At 57.6% G+C, this 20654-nt stretch overlaps 1 protein-coding gene across 6 annotated transcripts in view; it reads left to right on the top strand.

The window, feature by feature from the left end:
* ABR (ABR activator of RhoGEF and GTPase) overlaps positions 1 to 20654 on the top strand; it is a 176725-nt gene that overhangs the window by 147102 nt on the left and 8969 nt on the right. For 5 of the 6 annotated variants that reach the window (XM_059049027.2, XM_067021647.1, XM_067021646.1 and 2 more), the window contains 2 exons: positions 19958 to 20017; positions 20260 to 20369. In XM_059049027.2, the coding sequence (XP_058905010.1) occupies positions 19958 to 20017; positions 20260 to 20369 (170 nt within the window). Of the gene's footprint in view, positions 1 to 5595; positions 6279 to 19957; positions 20018 to 20259; positions 20370 to 20654 lie in introns of those variants that run through there. The other variant, XM_059049030.2, reaches the window with a different exon arrangement.

The raw sequence follows: 20654 nt of genomic DNA, 5'->3' as shown, positions 1-20654 counted from the left end.
CCCCACTTCACCAAGGGGCCTCTGCTCCCTGCTTCTGCTGTTAGGCTGATTGGGGCCAGGGAGACTTTGGCATAAGGTTTCATTTAGAAAGAAAGCGGGGTGTATCCTCTGCTTAAAAAAAATTCACTGCTGACCACTTGTCTGGTCCAAGATCCTGTTTGACAGGTGTGGAAACTAAGCCCAGAGAGAGGGTGTGGCTGCCACAGTCACCAGGCAGGACTCACACCCCGGTTCCGTGGCTCCCAGGAGCTTCCTTCTGTTCATTTGGAGCTCAGAGTTGGGTGGAAAAGAGTTGCTTAATATTAGCAAAAGAGAAAAAAAGCATGGAGGCTCAGCGGACCCTGACCTACTTTCAAACCCCCCTGCCTGAGGCTGTTGTGTTTTCAGTCTGCGGCCTGGGAGGCCCCCTGGAGTGCTCTGGCCCCTGGCTGCGCTGGGAGACCCCGGCCATACTGCCTCCGTCCTGGGAGCAGGCAAGCGGCCAAGGGGGTCTGGGTGTCAGTCTGACTGTGAGTTACATCCGTGAGTTGTGTGGGAAGGAATGGATGGATGTGTGGTGGGTGTGTGCTCTACCCACTCTGTCCCTGGTGGGTTTTGTTTTAGGTATACAAGATGTTCCCAAAGGCTCAAGTGGATTTTCCACCCTTTTTCCGTGACCAAATATGCTGTGAGAATTACTAGGAGTTGCCAGGGCCCATTAGGACATTAGGACAGTCCTAGAGCAGGCAAGCTCTGTGGCTGTCTCAGTCTCTCCTAGAGCCACCAAGCACCCTCGAGACACCAGCCTGGGATGGCCGGGCAGAGTGGAGGGTGAGGCTGTGTGCAGAACAGCCGGCGCTTTGCACTGTCCTGTGACTCGGCCAGGCCTTGGGAGACGGGAGGGTCACGGTACACCTTGAGGTTGGGCTGCGGAGCAACTACCTTTGAATCCTGGCTGCCCCCTGTCCCAGCATCCTGGAAACCGCTCCCCATCTCCCTCTCAGGCGGCCATCTAAAGCTACCAGTAACCACTAATCTACAGAGTTGAGGCTCCAGACCTTAGAGACCTACAACCCCACGCACAGCTGTTAGCAGGCAGGGCCCAGACCCCGGAGTCCTGGCCTGGATGCCTGAAAGAGTCACCAGTTGCTGGCACTTACCTCCTTGGACGGCGGGTCAGCGGCGGGATGGCTAGGGCTCGGTTTGGAGTTTCACAGCTCCAAGTGAGCTGTGACCTATTCAGGGTCCTTCCCTCCTGGCATGTGGTAGCTGTCTAGTCAGTGATGAATGAATGGGTAAATGAGTGGAAAAGTAGCTTCTAGGCTCAGCTCTGCCATTGGCTACTCAGTGACTTTGAGCAAAGTGTTCCTGTCCCCAGGCCTAATGCAGGCCAGGAACATAGCAGATGCTCCAAAAGTGTGGATGGAAAAACATAAAGGGGTCTTTCTCATTCTCTGAAGATCTCTGCCCTCCTGATCCACAGTTTGGCTTAGGATCGGTACAGAACAAGGTGAGAACACACGTTAGGAATGCAGGGACCCCAGGGCCATTCATTTTAAAGGGACTCTCCCGCCCCTCCTTTCTCTCAGTTGCCCTGCGATGTGCCACCCTCCCTGCCAACTCACACACCCTCTGCGTGGGCCCCGGGCTCCCGTGCACCGCCCGCCCTGCTGGTTCTCTCTCGGGCTGGACTCCAGTGCCTGTCTCTGGGCAGGAACCACCATGGGCTTCCTTTCTGCAGCCCTCCCAGCCTCACATGCCACCTGCTCTCCACCCACCCCCTGCCTCCCAGCTGTGCTCCTGCGGGGCCTGTCCAGCTGCTCCCCTGGGGCTGAAGGGAGCGCACCTGGCTGACCCCGGACCAGACCCCTCCCGGTCCTCCTCAGCGCCATCCCAGGCTCCTCTCCGGCCCCAGCTTCTGCACCCAGCCTCTCCAGGTGGCCCTTTGGGGCTCTTCCCTCCCCCTCACTCCCAGGCTGTCCCCTCTGGGGTGCCTGTGGCCTTGATCTATCTGGCTGCTCAGAAACCCCCTTTCCTGCCTTCAAGTCACTTGGCTGGAGGAGAGGGACAGGGAATCGGGGTTCCAGTCTGGGCTGAAGGGAAGATGAAAGTCGTTCCAGTGGGGAAAAGGAGGTCACTCCAGAGAAGTAGCAGCAGCATCCCAAGGTTCTGAGAAAGAAACTTCCTCCCCGTGTTCACAGGCTGGAGGATTTGCCTGGAAGCCGTCCCCATCCCCAGCTGTCACCAAGGCAGCACTGGTGGCAGTCCCTGCCTCTCCTGCCCACACAGCTCAGGCTGCAGATATTCCGTGTTGACCTTTTTTTTCTTCAGTGATGCCTCTGCTGTCACTTTAGCCTGATTTTGCCTCAGTCATAGCTGTGCTGGGAAGCCGGTCCCAGCCACCCCAGGTATATACCCCTCCCTCGGTGTAACCCAGGGTCCTGCCCCGCACCTCCCTGGGGACGGCCCCTCGCATCCCTTTGGCAGAGAGCCTGGGGAGGGGGTGAGGGAAGATGGGACAGTCTCCTAGGAATGTTTTTAATTCCAAAGGCAGCGACATCTGTTCATGTGGGCCTTCCCACCCAGGCTCTGTTTATCCAGACAGGGGGCCCTTGCTCATCCTCAGAGGCCAGTTCTGCCAGGATGCACAGAGGGGAAAGCGGTGCCGTCACTTCCAGGGTGGCCGGGACAGCCTGAGGCTAGCCCAGCCAGTGAAGCTGAGGAAGGGTCTGTGGTGGGCTGGAGGGACCAGAACTCCGACGGCTGCTTTTGAGGAACTCGCTAGGAACATGTGTCTTGCCTTAACCCCCCTGCTGCAGCCTGCTCCTAGACCATTGCTTCCAGGCAGCAGTGAGTCAGGCTTGGGGAAGAGAAGGCAAATCTGTGCTGTCCCTAGAGAGAACCCCCAGCCCACAGGGAGGAAGGAAAGATGAGCATCTCAAGGGAAGAGCCTCGCAACAGCTATCCATCTGCTAAGGCGCTTATGTCACCATGGAGACCGGTTGGCCATCTTTCATCCAATCAGAGCTTGCTTTACCCAGACAAGTGTTGAGCCTGGGGTTCCTAAGACAGACAAGTATAAAGCTTTGGGAAGAGGATCTGCACTGCCCCCCTTCTCCCACACACCTGGCGGGGGACGCACCTTACTCAACATCCCCCAAACTGCATCCTGTGGCATGTGACCCAGATAGAGGACAGAGAACCTTCGAAAGCCAGTGAGGGGCCGGTTTTGAAGTTAACAGCTGGCAGTGCCCAGCAGGGACCATGTGTCTGCAGCAGGTGAACGTGGTCAGCAATCATAATGGCACCTTACCGGCCAGTTACACAACCAGCACTTGCCCATTAGCTGAGGGATGCAGAGCAAAGCCAGGGAGGGTGACCTTTTTTCTCTTCTGGCCCACGCTAACCCCTCCTCCAGGAAGCCTTCCCTGATTCTCTCTCGCTAGAATTTTCCTCTCTTTTCTCTCAGCTTTCATGGCACTTGATCTGTGCTGTTCTTGCGGCATAAGACTGGGTTTCTTGAGGGCAAAAACGATGCTTTGTCCATCTGGGTGTGACGTGTGGTAGGTGCACGATTGGTAAATGCCAGATGCATGAATGCCTTTCTGCCTCCTGTTAAGAGGTGTTTAAGCCATTGTCTCCTCTCCTCTTTTGGGTTGTCAGCTTTGTCAAGCACAGCCTTTTGATTCATCTTTGTGATTCCCCAGCCCCTATCCAGGGTTGGGCACATAGCCAGGCCCTCAGTCAATACCTCTTGAATGAAATCACTGGGATGAAGAGGTGAAGACCACAGGAATGGGTGAAGCCTTGGAGGAGGTGGGTTTTGTGCAGCTGGTGGGGGCAGCTGCTGGCCCCTCATGGGGCTGGAGGGAGATCCTCTTCAGAGGTGGCCCTCAGGTGCCCTGGGTGAGCAGGTCAGGGGTGGGTCAAGAAGGGTGGCTCAGGCCCCAGCTGGGCAGGGGACACAGGCATGTCCCTGCCTTGGTGGGTCTCTTCCCCTCCCACTCAGGGGTTACTGGGAAAACGGCTGTGGCTCTGTCCCGCTTAGCTGCACTGGCTTTGGGCAACTTTAGCTCAGGTAGCAGGAGGCTCTGTGCAGCCTTGGCGGCCCAGCCCTGTCTGCACTGTGCAGAAGCAGGTGTGGAGCATGGAGCCCTAGAGGAGATGGGGCTGGCCCAGCCACCCTGCAGGGACCACCAGAGTCCAGCAGAGTTCCAGGACTCCACGTTCACCTCCAGGCAGAAGGCAGCACAGGACCAGACCCTGCAACATTGGGATATCACAGTGGTGAGGGCCTAGCCAGAGCTCTGTTCGTGGCCTGGCCCAGGCTGGTCTGGGCAAGTGGCTTAGCTTCTCTGTACCCTCGGTTTCCTCAAATGGAAAAATGGGGATGTGAGGACATACTTCCTAAAGGTTGGGGGAGCAGTGAGTGAGGTACTCCACGTGGAGGGTTAGTGTGGTGCCTGTTGTATAGTAAGCTCGGTGAAGGGCGTCTCTTGTCATGATCAAGTCTTGGCTCCCTCTGTGGTGAAGCCACCCCTTTCTGCAAAAGCACCACGGCCTCTGATGATAAACCCCAAGATGCGTGTGCTGGTTGAGATTCAGCAGGTGCATTCCAGATGCCAGGGGCTGCTTCTGGGCCCCGACCCACCTGCCCTGGTGGCCTGACCCAGCTCTTTTCCCCGAATCCAGAGAACCAGCCACACTTCAGTGGTTGTGAGCGCCAGGGCCTTTGGAGGAGACCTGTCACTAGCCAGCTGCAGTTCCATGACCTCAGGCGAGAACTTCATCTCCCTGAGCCCCAGTCCTCGCAACTCTAAACAATACCACCAGTGGCACAGAAGTCGTGAGGCTTCAACGCCAGCAGATATTTGAATGCCCTTTGCATGGGACCCGGCTCACAGTTGGCACTGCGAAAATACTGGTTTCCTTCCTCCCCCGTGCCAAGCTCTACAGGGTGTAACGCCTGGATGCCTCTGGGTTGTGTGGACCCTAATCGTCTGGGGTTCAGGCCTTTCTCTGTTCTCCGAACACCAGACACTGACTTGTTACCTTGTGAAATGAACATTCATCAACTTGAGAGCCAAGAACAAGTTCTTAGTTCTCTATCCCAAGGCACCCAGCACAGAGTGGCTTACTGCCGTTTTGTCAGTGGGAGTCCTCTGCCCCCAGCAGCACAGACCTTTTTTTGGCTTTTCTGGTGAAGGGCACCAGTGATGGTTCGAAGTGGCCCGTGAGAGGAGCACCTCTTGCTGCGCATCTGTAACCCGTGTCGTCCTTGGATTTTTTTGCTGATGTCCCCAGAGAAGGTCCATAGTAGCTGGTTCCCTCTGGGGGTGGGGTGCTAAAGCCCAGGAAGTTGCCCAGCTCGGGATCTTCTTTATTCTTTACACAGGAGTCCACGCGGGTCGGGCTCTGTCACTGAGTTGGCATTGAGGGAGGCATCTGGGGCAGGAGTAGAACCCCAGGGCAGGACTGGTCCTCTGCCCGGGACAAGGGCAGCTGTTGATGGCTCCTGGCCCTGAGCCCTGGCCTCTGCAGACCCCCTCTGGCTTCCCGCAGCCTCCCGCAGACACCCCAGCCACAAGGCGCCGCCTGGTGGGGAAGGGGTTAACCAGGGCTCTAGAGGGGAAGGGACTGGCTGGTTGTGCTGCTTGTCAAACTTACTTTACTAGGGGCTGGAGGGAGGGCCGAAGGGTGGGTGAGGAGGAGGCCCAGCCTGCCAAGAGTTAAAACCGGGAGGTTGGGTGTTTTGGAGGGGGCAGCCTCCCGCGCCTCTTTTGAGTCACTTCCTCCGCTGGGGGCGGGGGCTCCCTGGCAGCCTCGGGCGCTGCGCCGCGCGCTCGGGGCTGGCCTCCCGCTAGCCTGGCCGGGACCAGCGAGCCGGTGCTGCTCCAGCGGTGTCTCCGGGGAGGGAGGACGCAGAGGGAGGAGAAAGCGGAGCCCCGCACCATGCGCTTCCCTGCCCAGCTCGAGTAACAGTCCCGGTGGCTCGGCTGAGGCTGCGCCCGCTCCCACCCTCCCTCCAGCGGCTCCGGAGCCCCGGCGGCCCGCGCCTCCCCGCCTCCCGTCCCCAGAGCTGAGCTGGCCCCACAGGCAGGCTCGCCGTCGGGCCGGGCTTTGCCGCTGCCGCCGGCATGACCGACGTCCTGCCTCAGCCCGACTGCAGCTTGAAGGCGGTGTGCGAGCCCCTGGAGCGCTGCTGCCTGGACCCGCTGGAGGAGCCGGGGAGCAAGCGGCCCTCCAACACCGGCGCGCGGCTCTGGGGCCGCGTGCGCAGCAAGCTCCTCCGCCAAAAGGTGCCCGAGGGGCTCGAGCGGGTCGGCGGGGGTGGACGAGAGGGACTGAGGTGGGCGGGGGGCCTGCTGGGGCTCTGGGCAGCCCCTTTTCGGAGTTCACTGAGCCTCCTACCTGACTGAGGGACCCTGGGACAGAGGCTGGGGTAAGCTGTGGGTTGGCTCTAAGTGGCCTTAACGTGGTGATTAACGCTGTTGCTACCCCAGCCTCCGAGCCCTGCTCTACTCTGCCTCTGTCCCTGTCTCAGGAAGAGGGGTGCTGTCTCCTGTGGGAGAGGACCGCCTGCCTCCTTTCTGCGCCTCTGCGGGTAGAAATATGAACAGATGGGGCGAGGGGCTCCTGGGTCTCAGTTTCCCCTACAGCGTCCAGCCCAGACCCGACCCCCTGCATCCAGCGGCCGCCCCTTCCGCAGAGGGGCACCGGCGGAAGCAGCTCAGTACCACCGGCCGTGTGAGGTTTCTTTGGGGTTGTGGGGAGCTGGCGGTGCTGCCTGGTCTGGGGGCTATAGGCTGCCTCTTCAGGGACCACCCAGAGGCCTGCTGGCCCAGTGCCGGTCAGGCACCAGGCAACTCAGTCAGTGTGCCAGGGGTTTCCTGACCCAGCAGGCAGCTCAGACCAAGCTGAGCCAGGGCAGACTGCCCATCCTGCCTGCCGCCCCAGACCTGGGCGGGGATGAAAGTCTGAGATAGAAGCTGACTGTCCTGCAGCTGGGCAGGCTGCCGCAGGGCTGGCTTTGGGCCCTGGCATTGGGCGTCTGAGGAAGAGCCAGACCATCGCCTAGCACACAGTAAGCGCTTGATAACTGTAGACCAAATTAACCACCTAAGCAAATGTCGCAGGGTGCCTGTCCCGGCTGGCCAGGGCCATGCCTGTCCTTGCAGGTAGTGATAACAGAGGCTTGGCTAGTCTGTGTTGCTGGTGGGGACTTACAAGCCCTCCTGTGGGGGTCCGGGGGGGGGGTCCCTCTGCGCAGATCCTCACTGCCAGCCAGCATAGAGGTTCCTGGCACCTGCAAGAGGATGTGATCTTGGGCCCGTTGGCTCCTTATCTACTTTCATCCTCTTCCAACGGGGCATACGTGACCTCCCAGAGGGGACATCAGTCCTGGAAAGTGCTGGGCAGGGCAGCAACTTGAGCTGTCCTGCATTGGCCCCTGTGTCACCTTCAGCCTCTCTAGGGACGAGGCTAGCGGAGCCCTGCTGGCCTCAGCTGCTACCAGAGCCCCTCTGTGCTGAGGCAGCTGTCTGTGCCCGGCAGCCCGGAGCCGTCCCCTGCCTGTACCCCCTCCCCAGCCCCTGCTGAGGCCAGCAGACACCAGCCCAAAGCTCATTGTCCATTTCCAGACCTAGAGGTTGGCAAGAAAGTGACCCAGCAGGTTCCTGGCCCAGTCCCAGCCAAACAGAGTCCTTCCGGTTTACCTGCCCCTTTGCCGGGGTGGGGGGGTGGCAGGTAGGGGGCAGTTTTTAAACCTTGAAAGTCCAGACTTTCAGTTCTTTCCCTGGGCATTAGTGACTAGCAAAACCAAGAAGCCGCTTCGGGAATCCTTTAGCCAGCTTCACCTCTGGTGGTATCTGACAGTTCTGTGTCTGATGGTGCCCTCTGGGCAAGGGTGGCAGGCCAACCAGGCTCTGGGCTGCTGAGCTGATTGGCATCAGTGCAACCGCAGGATGGCTCCGGCGCTGGGATGCTCTGTGCGGCGGGTGATTCCGTCCCCTAGCTCCTGCTGGGTGACAAAGTATGTTGGTGTCGCAGACACAAGGGTCTGTACCGTGGGTGACAGAGGGACATTCATTCACCCTGCTGTGCCTGCTTTGCTGTGCCCGGGGTTGGTGGGTGAGCAGGCAGGCTTGTGGAGCCAGACCTGCTGCCCACCTCCCTTCTTTTCCCAGCTGCATTAACCTATTTTTTTTTTTCAGTGCAGCAGGCTCACTGCCAGACGAGGGCGCTGGGATCAGGCAGCAGCTTAGGTGGTGGGGGAAGGGTGCCAGGTACTGCCCAGCCTGACGGGGGGGGGTCCCCTCATTAACTCCTCATTTAACTTTGCCACAAGGATGTGCTGCTGTGGATGCCTGAGACACCTGTGGCCCTCCTGCTGCCACTTAACTAAAGATTCATGAAGCCTGGAGGGGGGTGTATGTGAGTCACCTGGGGACCCCGTGCTGGGGCTGAAGAATCTGTTTGAATGGAGAAAGGCCAGTGTTGGCCTGTGGAGCCTCTGGCCCCAGGCGTCTGCGCTCGCTGGAAGAGGGGCGGTAGGGGACCGCTCGCAGACTCTCCTTTGGGTCCTCAGTGGGGGGGCTCTGTCTGGGGTTGTGCTTGTCCCCGAGGAGAGTCCTGGGGCTGAAGCCTCACTCCAGACTCTGACTTGGCAGTTGGCTTGTTGTGCAAGCGTTGAGCAGAGGAGACACGTGGCATTTGAGTTTGTGGGTTCCGCCGGCGCTCTCAGCGTTTAACTTCACATTTCTGCTTTCCTTTTCCCTTTTTTTTTGGCTTTAAGTCACACTCAAGGAGACCAGGTTCAGTGCCTGGCCCTCCTCCCACCCTGCCTGTTTCTAGATCCCTAGGTCGCGCTTGGGAGGGAGAAGGACTGAACGAGGAATCCCATCCCTACCCCACAAAGTGTCCAAAGGTTTTAATGGGGTCACTTGTGGGAGCCAGAGAGGCTAGGAGTGCCCCCAGGGAAGCAGCGGCCAGGCCAGAAGTTTGTGTCTCGGGCAGCGGGGGTCTGGAGGGGCAGGAATCCGTGCCCCTACTGTTGCCCAGCAGCCAAGGTGAAGACGTCCAGACCCAGACCAGGCCAGATAATGGCTGGAGGTAGGGACTCAGGCCGAACTGGCAGGGTCCAGGGGAGTGGGGGAGAGTTGAGGATGGTTCCTGATGACCCTGCCTCTGCTTCGAGGGGTTGCCACATGGGTCTGGGGATTCCCCACCACCAAAGAGCTTCTCTCGGGAAGCCAGAGGCCAGCCAGGTGAATTGAGAGGTTTCCTGCTGAGCTCCAGGACAAGTCCACCTGCTCTGAGGTGGGGTTTGCTCCCCTCTACTTCTAGGGAAGGTCAGAGGTGCAACCCGAAGAAAGACAGGATGGGGAGCCCTCTTTGGGCCACTCGTCTGGGGAACCTAGGGTTCAGGAGGGTCCCTTTCTTTGTCATCTTCATTGCAACTGCAGGACAGCTCCAGACCCCTCCCAGAGTCTGTAATATGACCTGACAGTTTCCTAACAGTTAGCATCAGGTGTGCAAACCACATGTGTCCCCAGGGCTCAGTCAGCCATTCACTGGCTGTTCCAGGCATTGAGGGTAGAAGGGCGCTGGGGTATAGAGAGATGTCTTGGGCTCATTTACTTTTACTTCATCATCTGGCTCTGGGCATCAAGAAAGATCTTGAAACCTTATTAGACACCAGTAGACACCTCTCCGGCCCCAGCTGCCCACCTCTCTCTGCCCTACCCCCTTTCTCCCACCCTGCCCCCCTCCACCTTATTTACCAGAGGGAAGGGACCTGCATCCTGTCTTCACCATTCACATGCCTATTCACACCCCTATAGCGATCCCTCAGCTGTGGGAAGCGGACAGTAGTGCCTCTCCGCGGGGCTGGAGACCCCTGCGGCCAGCCCATCGCCTCCCTGGCCTCTGTGTGGGCCAGGATTGTGACCAGGCTGGCCTGCTGCGGGCTTGGACGGGGGAGTAGTGAGACATCCCTGCAGCCAGCATACATACTCCCTAGAGGGAGAGGATCTTACTCCTGGAGCCACACGGCTGGCCTCCTGACCCCCCGCCCCCCCCCCCCGCTCCCACTTCTCCACTAAGCTGGCTCCCAAGAGGCCTGTTTGATTCCACAGAGCAGGAGTCCTCAACTCTGAGAATCTGATGACAGTTACGGAGCTCCACCCAGACCCAGAGCCACGCATATGCACAAACTGTATGCTGTTTCAGAGAGGGTCACGGATCCCCAGGTAGGAACCCGTGCTCTGAGTGCACTTGGCGAGCTTCTGTTTCTTGGCGCCCGGGGAGGTTAGAAGCGGCACCGGCCCTCTCCAGCGTCTCTGTGGTCCCCAGGTGGCTTGGCCAGGCAGCCTTGCTGGGCTTGGTGCCCCAGCTTTTGGATGGCCTTGGACCAGGGAGAGCCGAGCCTGTCAGTGCTGCCCAAGCCCAGTGGTGCAGGACTATCCAGAGGCCGTGAAGGCCCAGGAGGGCAGACATTTTGGAAAGAGCCCGGAAACTTCTGCAGGTGCCGGTGTGGGGGAGTTACCAGGCACTGGGCAGGGCGCCCAAGTCTGGAAAGGCCCAGCCCTCTGCTGAGTGGCCTTGCTGGATACCCAGATGGTCAGGAGCTGGTCCACAGGTGCTAGTTTGGCTTCCTTTTCCCCATCAAATCGTGCTGGGAGTTGCAAGGGTGTTCGTGTTCTCACAGCTCCCTTGCACCCAAAGGAACACGCATCCCTGTGCGTGGAACTTGCCTGCCCAATCCCCGGGAGAAAGCCAGAGTCAGTCCTGGATCCCAGTGAGGCTTACACTAAGGCCCCGTTGTCCTTGGTCCCCCAAGGTGGGCCTAGAGAGGTGGGAAGTGACTGTGGGAACTGCCGGTGGGAGTCTGCTGCGGAGAGGCTGGGAGGGCCCTGTAGCCCCACGGTGATTTCACCAATTCTGCTTTGGTTGAGAGAGAGTGGAACTCATGCCTGACCCAGAAGCTGGAACCGTCTTTCTCCTGGACAGTGAGCCCAGCCAGGGTGGGTGCCTCAGATGGGCACAGCCAGAGCAGTAACAGCCACAGCTCCCCTTCCCATCAGACACCTGAATGCCCCCTCTGTGCTCTGGCCGCCTCTTTGGAGCACCCCCACTTCTCTCAGGCTGGTGTAGCCTAGGAGGCCAGAGAAGGAAGGGTACCGGGCTGGTAGGAGTCGAGAGGCCTTGTTTTTCTAATCCTGAGTCTACGGTCTTAACTTGCTGTGTGACCTTGGGCAGATCGCTTCACCTCTCTGGTTCTCTGGCATCAGTATAATGAAGGAGCTGAACGGGATGATCTCCTAAATCCAGTTCATATGATGATTTTGGCCACGTCTCAAGATTCCGACGCCTAAGCCTTAAACTCTCAACATGCTGGGAAAGTCTGGGTGGAAGAGGTCACGGGGCTGCCCCTTGGCCAGGGTCAGCCATTCACTGAGCACGGGAGGAGAGAGGCGAGCAGGGATGTGGGGCTTCTCGACCCCTGTCCCGAACAAAGGGCATTGCTTTCTCCAGCCCGCATAGCCCAATTCGTTCATTTGGTCTCTGAATATTGATGGGGCATCTTCATGTGCTGGGCACTCCAGAGGCAGCCCAGGCAGAGGCCTTGCTCTCAGGGAACTTGCTGTCCATAGGAGAGTCAGGCAATAAATGAGATCGCTTTATGCTGCACAAGTACTGTGAGGGAGATAAAATTGGGTAGGAGATTAGATAATAAAGCAGAGGGGAGAGGGCTTGCTTGAAGAGATAATTTTGAACTAAAATTTAAATGACAAAAAGGATTCTTGAAAGATCCGGGGACAATGCCTTCCAGGCAGAGGTGCAAACCCTGCACTGCAGCCTGGGGGGACCATGGTGTGTTCAGGGGCAGACAGAGGCTGTGTGGAACATAGGAAGTGACCTTGGACAGAGGGGGCAGCAGCCTTGCAGGCCTTGACAAGGAGATGAGCTTTTTTTTTTTTTTTTTTTTTTGCGGTATGCGGGCCTCTCACTGTTGTGGCCTCTCCCGTTGCGGAGCACAGGCTCCGGACGCGCAGGCCTAGCGGCGATGGCTCACGGGCTTAGTTGCTCCGCGGCATGTGGGATCTTCCCGGACCAGGGCACGAACCCGTGTCTCCTGCATCGGCAGGCGGATTCTCAACCACTGCGCCACCAGGGAAGCCCGAGATGAGCTTTTAATCTGAGTGCAGCGGGAAGCCACTGGGGACTTTAAGCCCAGTTTTAGTGATGCTGACGTGTTTTGATTGGGTGCTGAGTACCAGGCATCATTCTTAGCTCCATGATGTGAGTTAGGTGATAACCCACGAGGTGTTAGAGAGTGACACGATGAGGTCCCACTGAGTGGCTTAGCGCAGGAAGTGCTTTTAGCCATCATGCCCCCCCGCCAAGGAGGAGGCCCAGGGCCCACTCGAGTTTGCAGCTGTTTCTTGGTTGTCTGGGTGGTCACGGGGCCCCACTGGGGTCAAGGCTGCGTGCCCTGGATAGGGAGCTTCCGGGGGTGTAGAAGCCAGCCTAGCAAGCTGTGCACAGAAACGAGCCTGCACGTGGGGCCTGGGAAGAGCCCACCAGGAGGCCCCTCAGAGCGGGTACAGGCAGTGGGCTTGCCGAGCCTCATTCTCACCAGCAGGCTCTGTGGCCAGACAGCGTTCCTGGCCTGGGCAGGGAGGATGAAGTCGGCTTCAGAGAAGGACTTTCATAATTCTTACCAAACCACTCTAAGTCTGGAGGGAGGCCGCCGAGCCCATGGCAGTCCTAAAGGCCCTTGGCCTTTCTTTCCGTGGCAGCAGCATGAGACTTCCCGGTCATACCTCGGGGAGCCTCTCGCTTGGGACTTTGACCTCTAAGGCGGCCCCTTCCCTTTGGGGACGGGGCTGCTGGGGGCTGCCCCTGTGTTGCTTTAGCCCTGACCAGTTCCTTTCCCAAGAGTGACCCTGTGCTTGTCAGCTGGTGGCCCTGAGCTGGGCGGGACGGCTTCCTGGCTGTTGGTTCGAGGCCTGGTTCTGGGGTGAAGTCTCCAGGCAGGGCAGGCCAGCTCTGAGGAAGACCGGGCCGGGGGGCTCAAGGCAAGGCGGGCCCTCTCTGAGTTCTGTCTGCAGCTGTGCCGGCCTGAGGGCTAAAAGCGTGGCGGCACAGAGCAGGCTGAGCCCTGGAATGCAGGGCGCTGGGGGGGCAGGTCACAGTGGGTTCTACAGGGCTAACCTGGCTTCAATAAACGCCTCATTCAGCACTGCTAAACCCTTCCCATATGTGGGCCTCAGGGAACTTCACAGTTCTGGGGGGCAGGGGAGGCAAGCTGAGGCGAAGTGGCCTCATCCCGGTGCCTGGCAGGACAGTCTGCACAGGCCTTTCGTGTGGCTGTCCTGCACAGGGTGCCTGACCCTGCAGGGCCAGGGCTGGAGGGACAGAGCTTGCTTGGCCTTATGGTGGGGGGGGCCCAGCCCCTGGGAAAATGGGGTCAGTTTGCTGAGGCTGACCTTGGTCTCCCCTAAACCAGCTGCTGAGCTAGAAGCCAGGATACAGGCCCCAGCGCCCCCTCCCACTCCGCCCTGCCTCTCTTGAGTTTCCCTCAAGCGGCCACGTTGACGGAACCCTCCAGTACCCTTCCGGGGGGGGTGGGGAGGCAGGCTCTTGGTAGTGCCCTGTTTTTTTCCCCCTGTTGCCAGCCCTCACCATGCCTCTCACGCCTGTGGGCTGCCCCAATGACAGGCCGGCTTTGGTGTCCCAAGGGGACCAGCCCAGAGCATGTGCATGCACTTGGGGGAGGGCAGGAGAAGGCCAGCCAGGTCCGCCACCGTGGCCACCGACCTGGGAGCCACAGGAAATGTACCACCGTCAGACACAACACCCGGCTCAGGGCCTGGTCTCCACGGCCCAGCGCTCAGCCTCCTGCTGGGTCCCCAAAACACAGCCACACCTCTGCCTTCTATTCGGTGTCCTAGTCACCTGCGAGGGTGACAACTTCAGCTATACTGTGGTTTACTGCGCTTAGTTTTTATCAGCCCCCAAAACAACTCTGGGCTTCGAGTGAAGTCCATGCCATCAACCCAGGACAGGCCCAGGATGCCAGGCCCCAGGCCCAGAGGGCAGAGGGTAGAGCAGCGCTCAATGAAAGAAAGAGTGGGGCCCGGGCCCAAGAGGGACAGGAGGTCAGGGGTCATGCACAAGGAGGTGGGCTTCCTCAGGGCCTGTGCTGTGGAAATGACAGTGAGGTTTTGAGGGAAGAGGCTCAGCGCCAGGGCGCCACAGGGTGGGAAAGTGGGGTCTTGGGAGCCCAGGTGAATACTGTTTTCACGGGTCCCTGTCACCCGCAAGCCCCCGTGTCACCTCCCAAAGTAACTCTGCCGCTGCTCTGTGTTCTGTGCTGGGACTGCAGCTGCCAGCTGTGACAGGTTGTCCCGCACTGACCCCTCCTTGTGGACTGAGCCCACGGGAGGGCCCGCAGGCAGGGGCAGCAGCAGAAGCCATCAGGAGACTGTCGGGCGAGCTGCGTGGTGGAGGGAGTGTGGGATGGTGGGTGGACCGCGCCCACCGTCCGCCGGACTCTGTCACCCACTAGGGGGAGCAGGAAGGGGGCCCCCAAACTCTCTGGTGCCTCTGAAATCCCAAGCACTAGGAAGTAGCCGTGAACAGCTCTGGAGCCAGAGAGGAGGAGGACATTAGGGTCTCCTGCCCCAGGCTGGGGAGAAACGGGTGGGAGGAAGGGCTTAGACGCCGCAGAAGGGACCCCTGAGGACATTCCTGAAATGAAGGCCGCACCCACCACCTGGGGGGCGTTTGGGTGCACATAGAGCATCCTCCCGTGGCCTCAGGGCCTCAAATCCTCTCAGCCCCCTGCAAGGCCTGGGAGCCCATTTCCTGTCCTAAACGTGAGGCAGGTGAGGCAGCATCCTAGCCACCTGCCAGATTCTCTCTCAGACTCTGTGGACTCCTTGCCTGGGATGCAGGATTCCCAGCAGGGGCCCAGGATGTTGTTGCAGGGGACCTGGGGGGTTCTCTCGGGGACATCGGTCCCAGAGGGCAGCGGCTTCTCCACGGGAGAGGTCTGAATGTGCAGCCATGACCTGACCAGGTCTAAATGCAAAGGCAAAAAGGACGTAATCGAGCTGCTCCCAGAGGCTGTGTTCAGCCACTCGTTTATAACTTTCTCCAGGATGTTCAATGGCCTGCTTCTGTCTCCTGCCTGTGCTCCTTGGGGGGAGCCCCACTGCGTTTTTGTTACCTGTGTGGTGAAGGAGGGGCCCCTCTTGGGGGGTTTCCCCAGCCGGGCCCTTCGCAGCCCCACCTGTGTCACTGTCTCAGGTGATCTGGTGTCCCCCTGGTACCTGGTCCCCAGGCCGGGGGCAGGCACAGCACCTATCAGCTGGGACTGGAGGGTGAGCGGTCAGGTGTTCCTGTCCACTGACATCCAGGGAGCTGGTTCCTCCACCCCCAGTGCTAATCTAATCAGGAAATAGCAAAGTCCACATTTCCCAGGGGTTATAAATAACCACAGCAATTCAGACAGCATTATTTCTCTGGAAAATGTGCCATGTTCCTCTCTACTCTGCACCCTCCCTTCTCTGTATTTAAATGACATCCTGAAATAGACTTGGTTTCTGGAGGCTGCTGGCCTCCTGGGAGACAGGGCTTCATTGTCAGGGCACTGAGGGGCTGGGCAGGCCTCCCCACGCGGGTAGCAGGGCCACACCTGCAGAGGGGATTTGGAATAAGGCGGTGGCGGGACTCACAGTAAAACACGACAGTGCCACCTTACCCAGACCTGGCCTCAGACAGGCTGGAACAAGAGCAAACTGTGCAGGGGACGGGGTCCTAGCATGGCAGGGAGGCAGAGGGGAACTGAAGGTTCCTGAGGCCTGGAGTTATCTGGGAAGGCTTCCTGGAAGAAGCTGGGCTGGGATTAGGTCTTAGCATCAGGGCTTGCTAAGGCCCTGTCTCAGATGTTCCCAGGAGAACATAGGGTTGCTACTTGGCAGCTGGAATAGAAGTGATAGGGAGGGAAGGAATGAAAGAATTCTACTGGGGTTGGCCTGCCAGCACCCAGGTCAGCCGGTGGTGCCAGACCGTGGAGGGCCGATATCTCCCTTCTAGATAAATAATGATCACAGCAGCTGCCTTGCCAAGAGGCAAGGATGCCAGGCTAGGTGCTGTACACCTAGCTGGGCTGGGCAGGATCTTGCAGGTTTAGCTGAGGCGAGTCAGGGATACTTGATTTTGTATCCCAGCTCTCACTTCCTAGATGTGTAGCACTGGGCAAACTCCTCATTCTCTTTAAGCCTTGGTGTCTCATCTGTAGAAGGGGAGCAGCTAGAAAGGCTTAAACCTCTTGGGCTTGTTATGATGATTGACTGAGATGCTGTATGTAAGGGTTTTGTCATAGAGCCAGACTTACAGGAAATGCTCACAACACATCAGTCGCTGTTACTATTTTCCATGGCAACGCTCTGAGGCAGGTATGGACACCCCTGTAGGGAAATTGAGGTTCCAGGAGGTTAAGTGACTTACCCACATTCACACAGCTGAGTGGAAGGGTGAACGTTTGGACCCAGGTCGGTCTGACTCTCATTCCCTGCACTTTTCCCACTTGGGCTATGTCCACATACCACTCAAGGGCCCAGGGAGGGACCGCTGGCTCAGTCCACAGCAGCTGCCAGGAGGTGCCGGGTCATGGGAGGCTAGGGCGGGGGAGGGGCACTGGGGGCCAGGACCACAGAATGGGCCTGAGGCTTATGCTGATGACTGGAGAGCCGTGCATTAGAAGCAGGTGGTCATTCCAGAATGTGTGTCCCAAGGGTAGTATCTGCCCCAGTTGATGAAGAGCAGTGGAGATCTCTCTACTCCAGGTGGCCCCTGCTCGAGGTCAGGGCTGGGGACAGCGCAAGGCCCTGTGTCCAAGACCCAGGATTCAGGAGGGGATGAAGGAAGTGTAAGGAGCAGCCTGTACCACAGGCCCGGTGAGGGTTGGGACAAAAAGGTTAGGGGAGGAAGGTTTCAGGGGCCCCGAGCCTTGTAGAATAGAGAGCCGGGGCAGCAGCCAGGCTGTGAGTCCCACACGCTTCCCTAGCACGTTTGAGGAGGTGTTCAGTCCTCTCCACACCACTCTCCCTCTGTCCTGTTCTCCAGGATGGGTCTGGGCCCAGATGCAGGGGCCAGACCCTGTCGGAGGCTTGGGTGCCCCCTGTCCGCAGCAGGTGTGTGGGTGATAGAAGGTGCAGGGGTCTTACCTTGAGCTGTAAGAAGCACCGGGGCCCAGCCCACCCTGGACTGACTCGGGTCCAGCTTTCCTTTGTGGCGAGGGGCCTGCTAGAGCAGCAGTGTTCAGACTATGGTGCACATGCCCTGGGGGTGCAGAGACGGTCGGTCCAGGGGTACGAGGGCAGAAGAGTTTTAAAGCAGTCAGCTTGCAGGTCCTCAGCTCCCCCCAGTGCTGTTGCTAAAAAGCGACCCGCCAGAGAAGGGCCTTGCACCACCCCCTCCCTCTGCAGCGGAGCCCGAGGCTTCCTGGGGGACTCGGCCCAGGGCTCCCCGGCTTCCTGGGTGGCAACAGAGGGGCCACTTGAAGTGCTGATGTAGGAGCTGAGAAAGTAAAAGACTCTAAAAGCTGGGTTTCTGACCCTTTCACAAGTCACGTGGTTTCCAGTTCGTTCTTTCCACAAAAGTGGTGGAAATGGTCAGCTGAGATCATTTAAAATAAATATTGATAATAGGTATCTATGCAATTTAAGGTAAATACCGAGGAAAGAGGTTAAAGAATTGCAAACATTGCAATAATAAAACTATTTTCAGCCCTATCTACTGTATGTGAACAAGATGTTTCATCCTTTACATCTTTTTTTTTTTTTTTTTTGCAGCACGCGGGCCTCTCACTGCTGTGACCTCTCCCGTCGCAGAGCACAGGCTCCGGACGCGCAGGCTCAGCGGCCATGGCTCACGGGCCCAGCCGCTCTGCAGCATGTGGGATCCTCCCGGACCGGGGCACGAACCCGCGTCCCCTGCATAGGCAGGCGGACTCTCAACCAGTGCACCACCAGGGAAGCCCCATCCTTTACATCTTTAAAAACCAAACCAGGGGACTTCCCTGGCGGTCCAGTGGTTAAGACTCCACGCTTCCTCTGCAGGGGGCATGGGTTCTGTCCCTGGTCGGGGAAATAAAATCCCACAAGCCTCACTGTGCGGCCAGGGTAAAAAAACAAACAAACAAACAAACAAACCAAGATCTTTAAGCAATACTAAATGCTAATTAAATCGTATCACTCCCTGGGTAAAAATCTTGGTGGACTCTCATTAGAATAAAACTTTAATTAAAAAAATAAAATTAAAATTAAAAAATCAGTATTGATGGGCTTCCCTGGTGGCGCAGTGGTTGAGAATCCGCCTGCCGATGCAGGAGACACGGGTTCGTGCCCCGGTCCGGGAAGATCCCACGTGCTGCGGAGCGGCTGGGCCCGTGAGCCATGGCCGCTGAGCCTGTGCGTCCGGAGCCTGTGCTCCGCAATGGGAGAGGCCACAACAGTGAGAGGCCCGCGTACCAATCAGTATTGATGCTAAAACCCGATTTCACCCTAGCAAATATTCATGTACATACATGAACTAAAACAGAAAAAATGCTCTACCCATCTCATTAAGCGATGCAATTCCACCAAAATGGTACTTTGCTGCTGAATATTTATTAAAATTTGTAATGTGTTGGTCAAATTTTTTATTATGTACTGCTAATCATTGTAATAACTAATCCAGAATATGTTTCGAACATTTGGAGCCTAGTGGTCTCAGGAGATCTTTCATTTCCATTTATACAGATATTTTTGTTGAAGCAAAATACAATAGGGTGAGGAATAAAAGACTTTAAAAAAGAAAACTGCAAACTAGGGCATAATGCTCTGGGAGAAATAGACTAGAAACACAAAATCAAGAAGAAAAAGGAACATTGCAGGGTTTCTACAAGGGAGAGAAGAACTTGTTTATGTGTTTTTTAAATGGATGATGGTGGATATCAAATCACTATGGAATTCGGATTCCACTGAATACATTTAAGAGAATGATGTAACAGTTTTATTTTAAGATGTAAATATTTACATCATTCTGGAAATTATATTCTTTGCAGCTATTTAAACTTGCTCTGGAAATATTCAGATGTTGACTTAAAAATGTGCCAGCGTGTGCATTGTTTTTCCAGGCTGCTTTATGGATGCACAGGGGCAAACAGTTTGAAGGCCACTGAGCCAGAGAAGCGGAGTCCCGTTTGGTCACCTGTGAGGGATGTCCCTGTGCTTGCCCCTGCCACGCCCCTTCCCTGGGGCTCCTGCCCAGTTTGGGGGGGCCTCCTCTACAGAGTGTCTGCTTTCTGGGAGACCAGCCATTTACCCGTTACCTTACTGAGTCTTCACGACGGTCCAGCAAGGCAGGTTCTTTACTGGCTTCAGTGAACAGATGAAACAAATGAGGTTTAGCGAGGTGAAAACTTCCCAAGGTCACAGAGTGGCAGAGCTGGGATACAGACCCAGGGCTCTTGACCTCTACGTGGCACCGCCTCCTGTTCACCACCTCCAGGTACACGGGCTGCATCCCCTGCTGTCAACTCCAGTTCAGGAAGTTGAGCAAGTTGCTGATGGTTTGTGAGCCTCGGTCTCTGCATCTGTGAAATGGGGTGATAATACCCATCTCACAGGGTGGGGTCAGGAGTGAATGAGAGGTGTTGGGTGAATGTGCCTAAGAGCGCACCCCACCTCCTTCCCAGAGTGGGGGCAGTCCTGCACTCTCCAGGGCAGGAGGGGCCTGGGGGCTGGAGCCCCCTGAAGGACTGATGTCAAGATAAGCATCAGCCCCCAGTTCCATCTTCCTGACCTTTTAGCCAACTTCTGAGCTGTGGCTGAGCAGCAGGGAGAGCTCTGGCTTGGTCTCAGCTGTCATCTCTCTCTCTCTCTCTCTCTCTCTCACGTTCTCTTTCTTTCTTTCTCTGCAGCTGGATCCACAAACTGTAGAAACGAAGAACTGGCACACAGATGTGATTGAGATGAATGGGGTGAGCCCAGAGAGATAGAAGTGTCTGCACAGTGGGTGGGCAGCCTGGCCTCTGCTGGTGCCCTGTGGGGGCTGTCGGACCCCCGCCTCCTTAGCCCAGCCCCTCCACCCCTCCCGCTCCCACCCTGTAGGTGTTTCAGGGAGCCCTGGGTGGGAGAGGTGGTGGCCCTTGTTTGCAGTCGTGGGGGGCACTCCTTGGGCACTCATGCCCTGGGGGTTGTGCCTGCCCTGCCCCCCAACCAGATCAAAGTGGAATTCTCCATGAAATTCACCAGCCGAGACATGAGCCTGAAGAGGACCCCGTCCAAAAAGCAGACCGGCGTCTTCGGTGTGAAGATCAGCGTGGTGACCAAGTAGGTGCTGCGCCCGGGGTCCCTGCCAGCCCTGCCCTCCAGGCCCCCCGCCCTCGTCTGGCCCCTCAACAATCACTTTCCAGTTCAGCAGTCACAACGGCCAGTTTGGAGGGCAAAAGTGGCCTGCAGAGGTGTGTTCTCTGCCTCACACGATGCTTTAGAAATAAATGAGCCAGCACTTAAGCACTGGGAGACTGCACATCAAGATCCCAGATGGTCAGCTTCTTGTAATAGGTGGGAAGATGTGACAACTGTAGGCCCATGTCTTGGTGTGACGGTGGCAGG

The sequence above is a fragment of the Kogia breviceps genome, chromosome 19 (genome assembly GCF_026419965.1).
Source record: "Kogia breviceps isolate mKogBre1 chromosome 19, mKogBre1 haplotype 1, whole genome shotgun sequence".
NCBI classification, from domain to species: domain Eukaryota; kingdom Metazoa; phylum Chordata; class Mammalia; order Artiodactyla; family Physeteridae; genus Kogia; species Kogia breviceps.
This window is presented reverse-complemented; position numbering and strand designations above follow the sequence as displayed.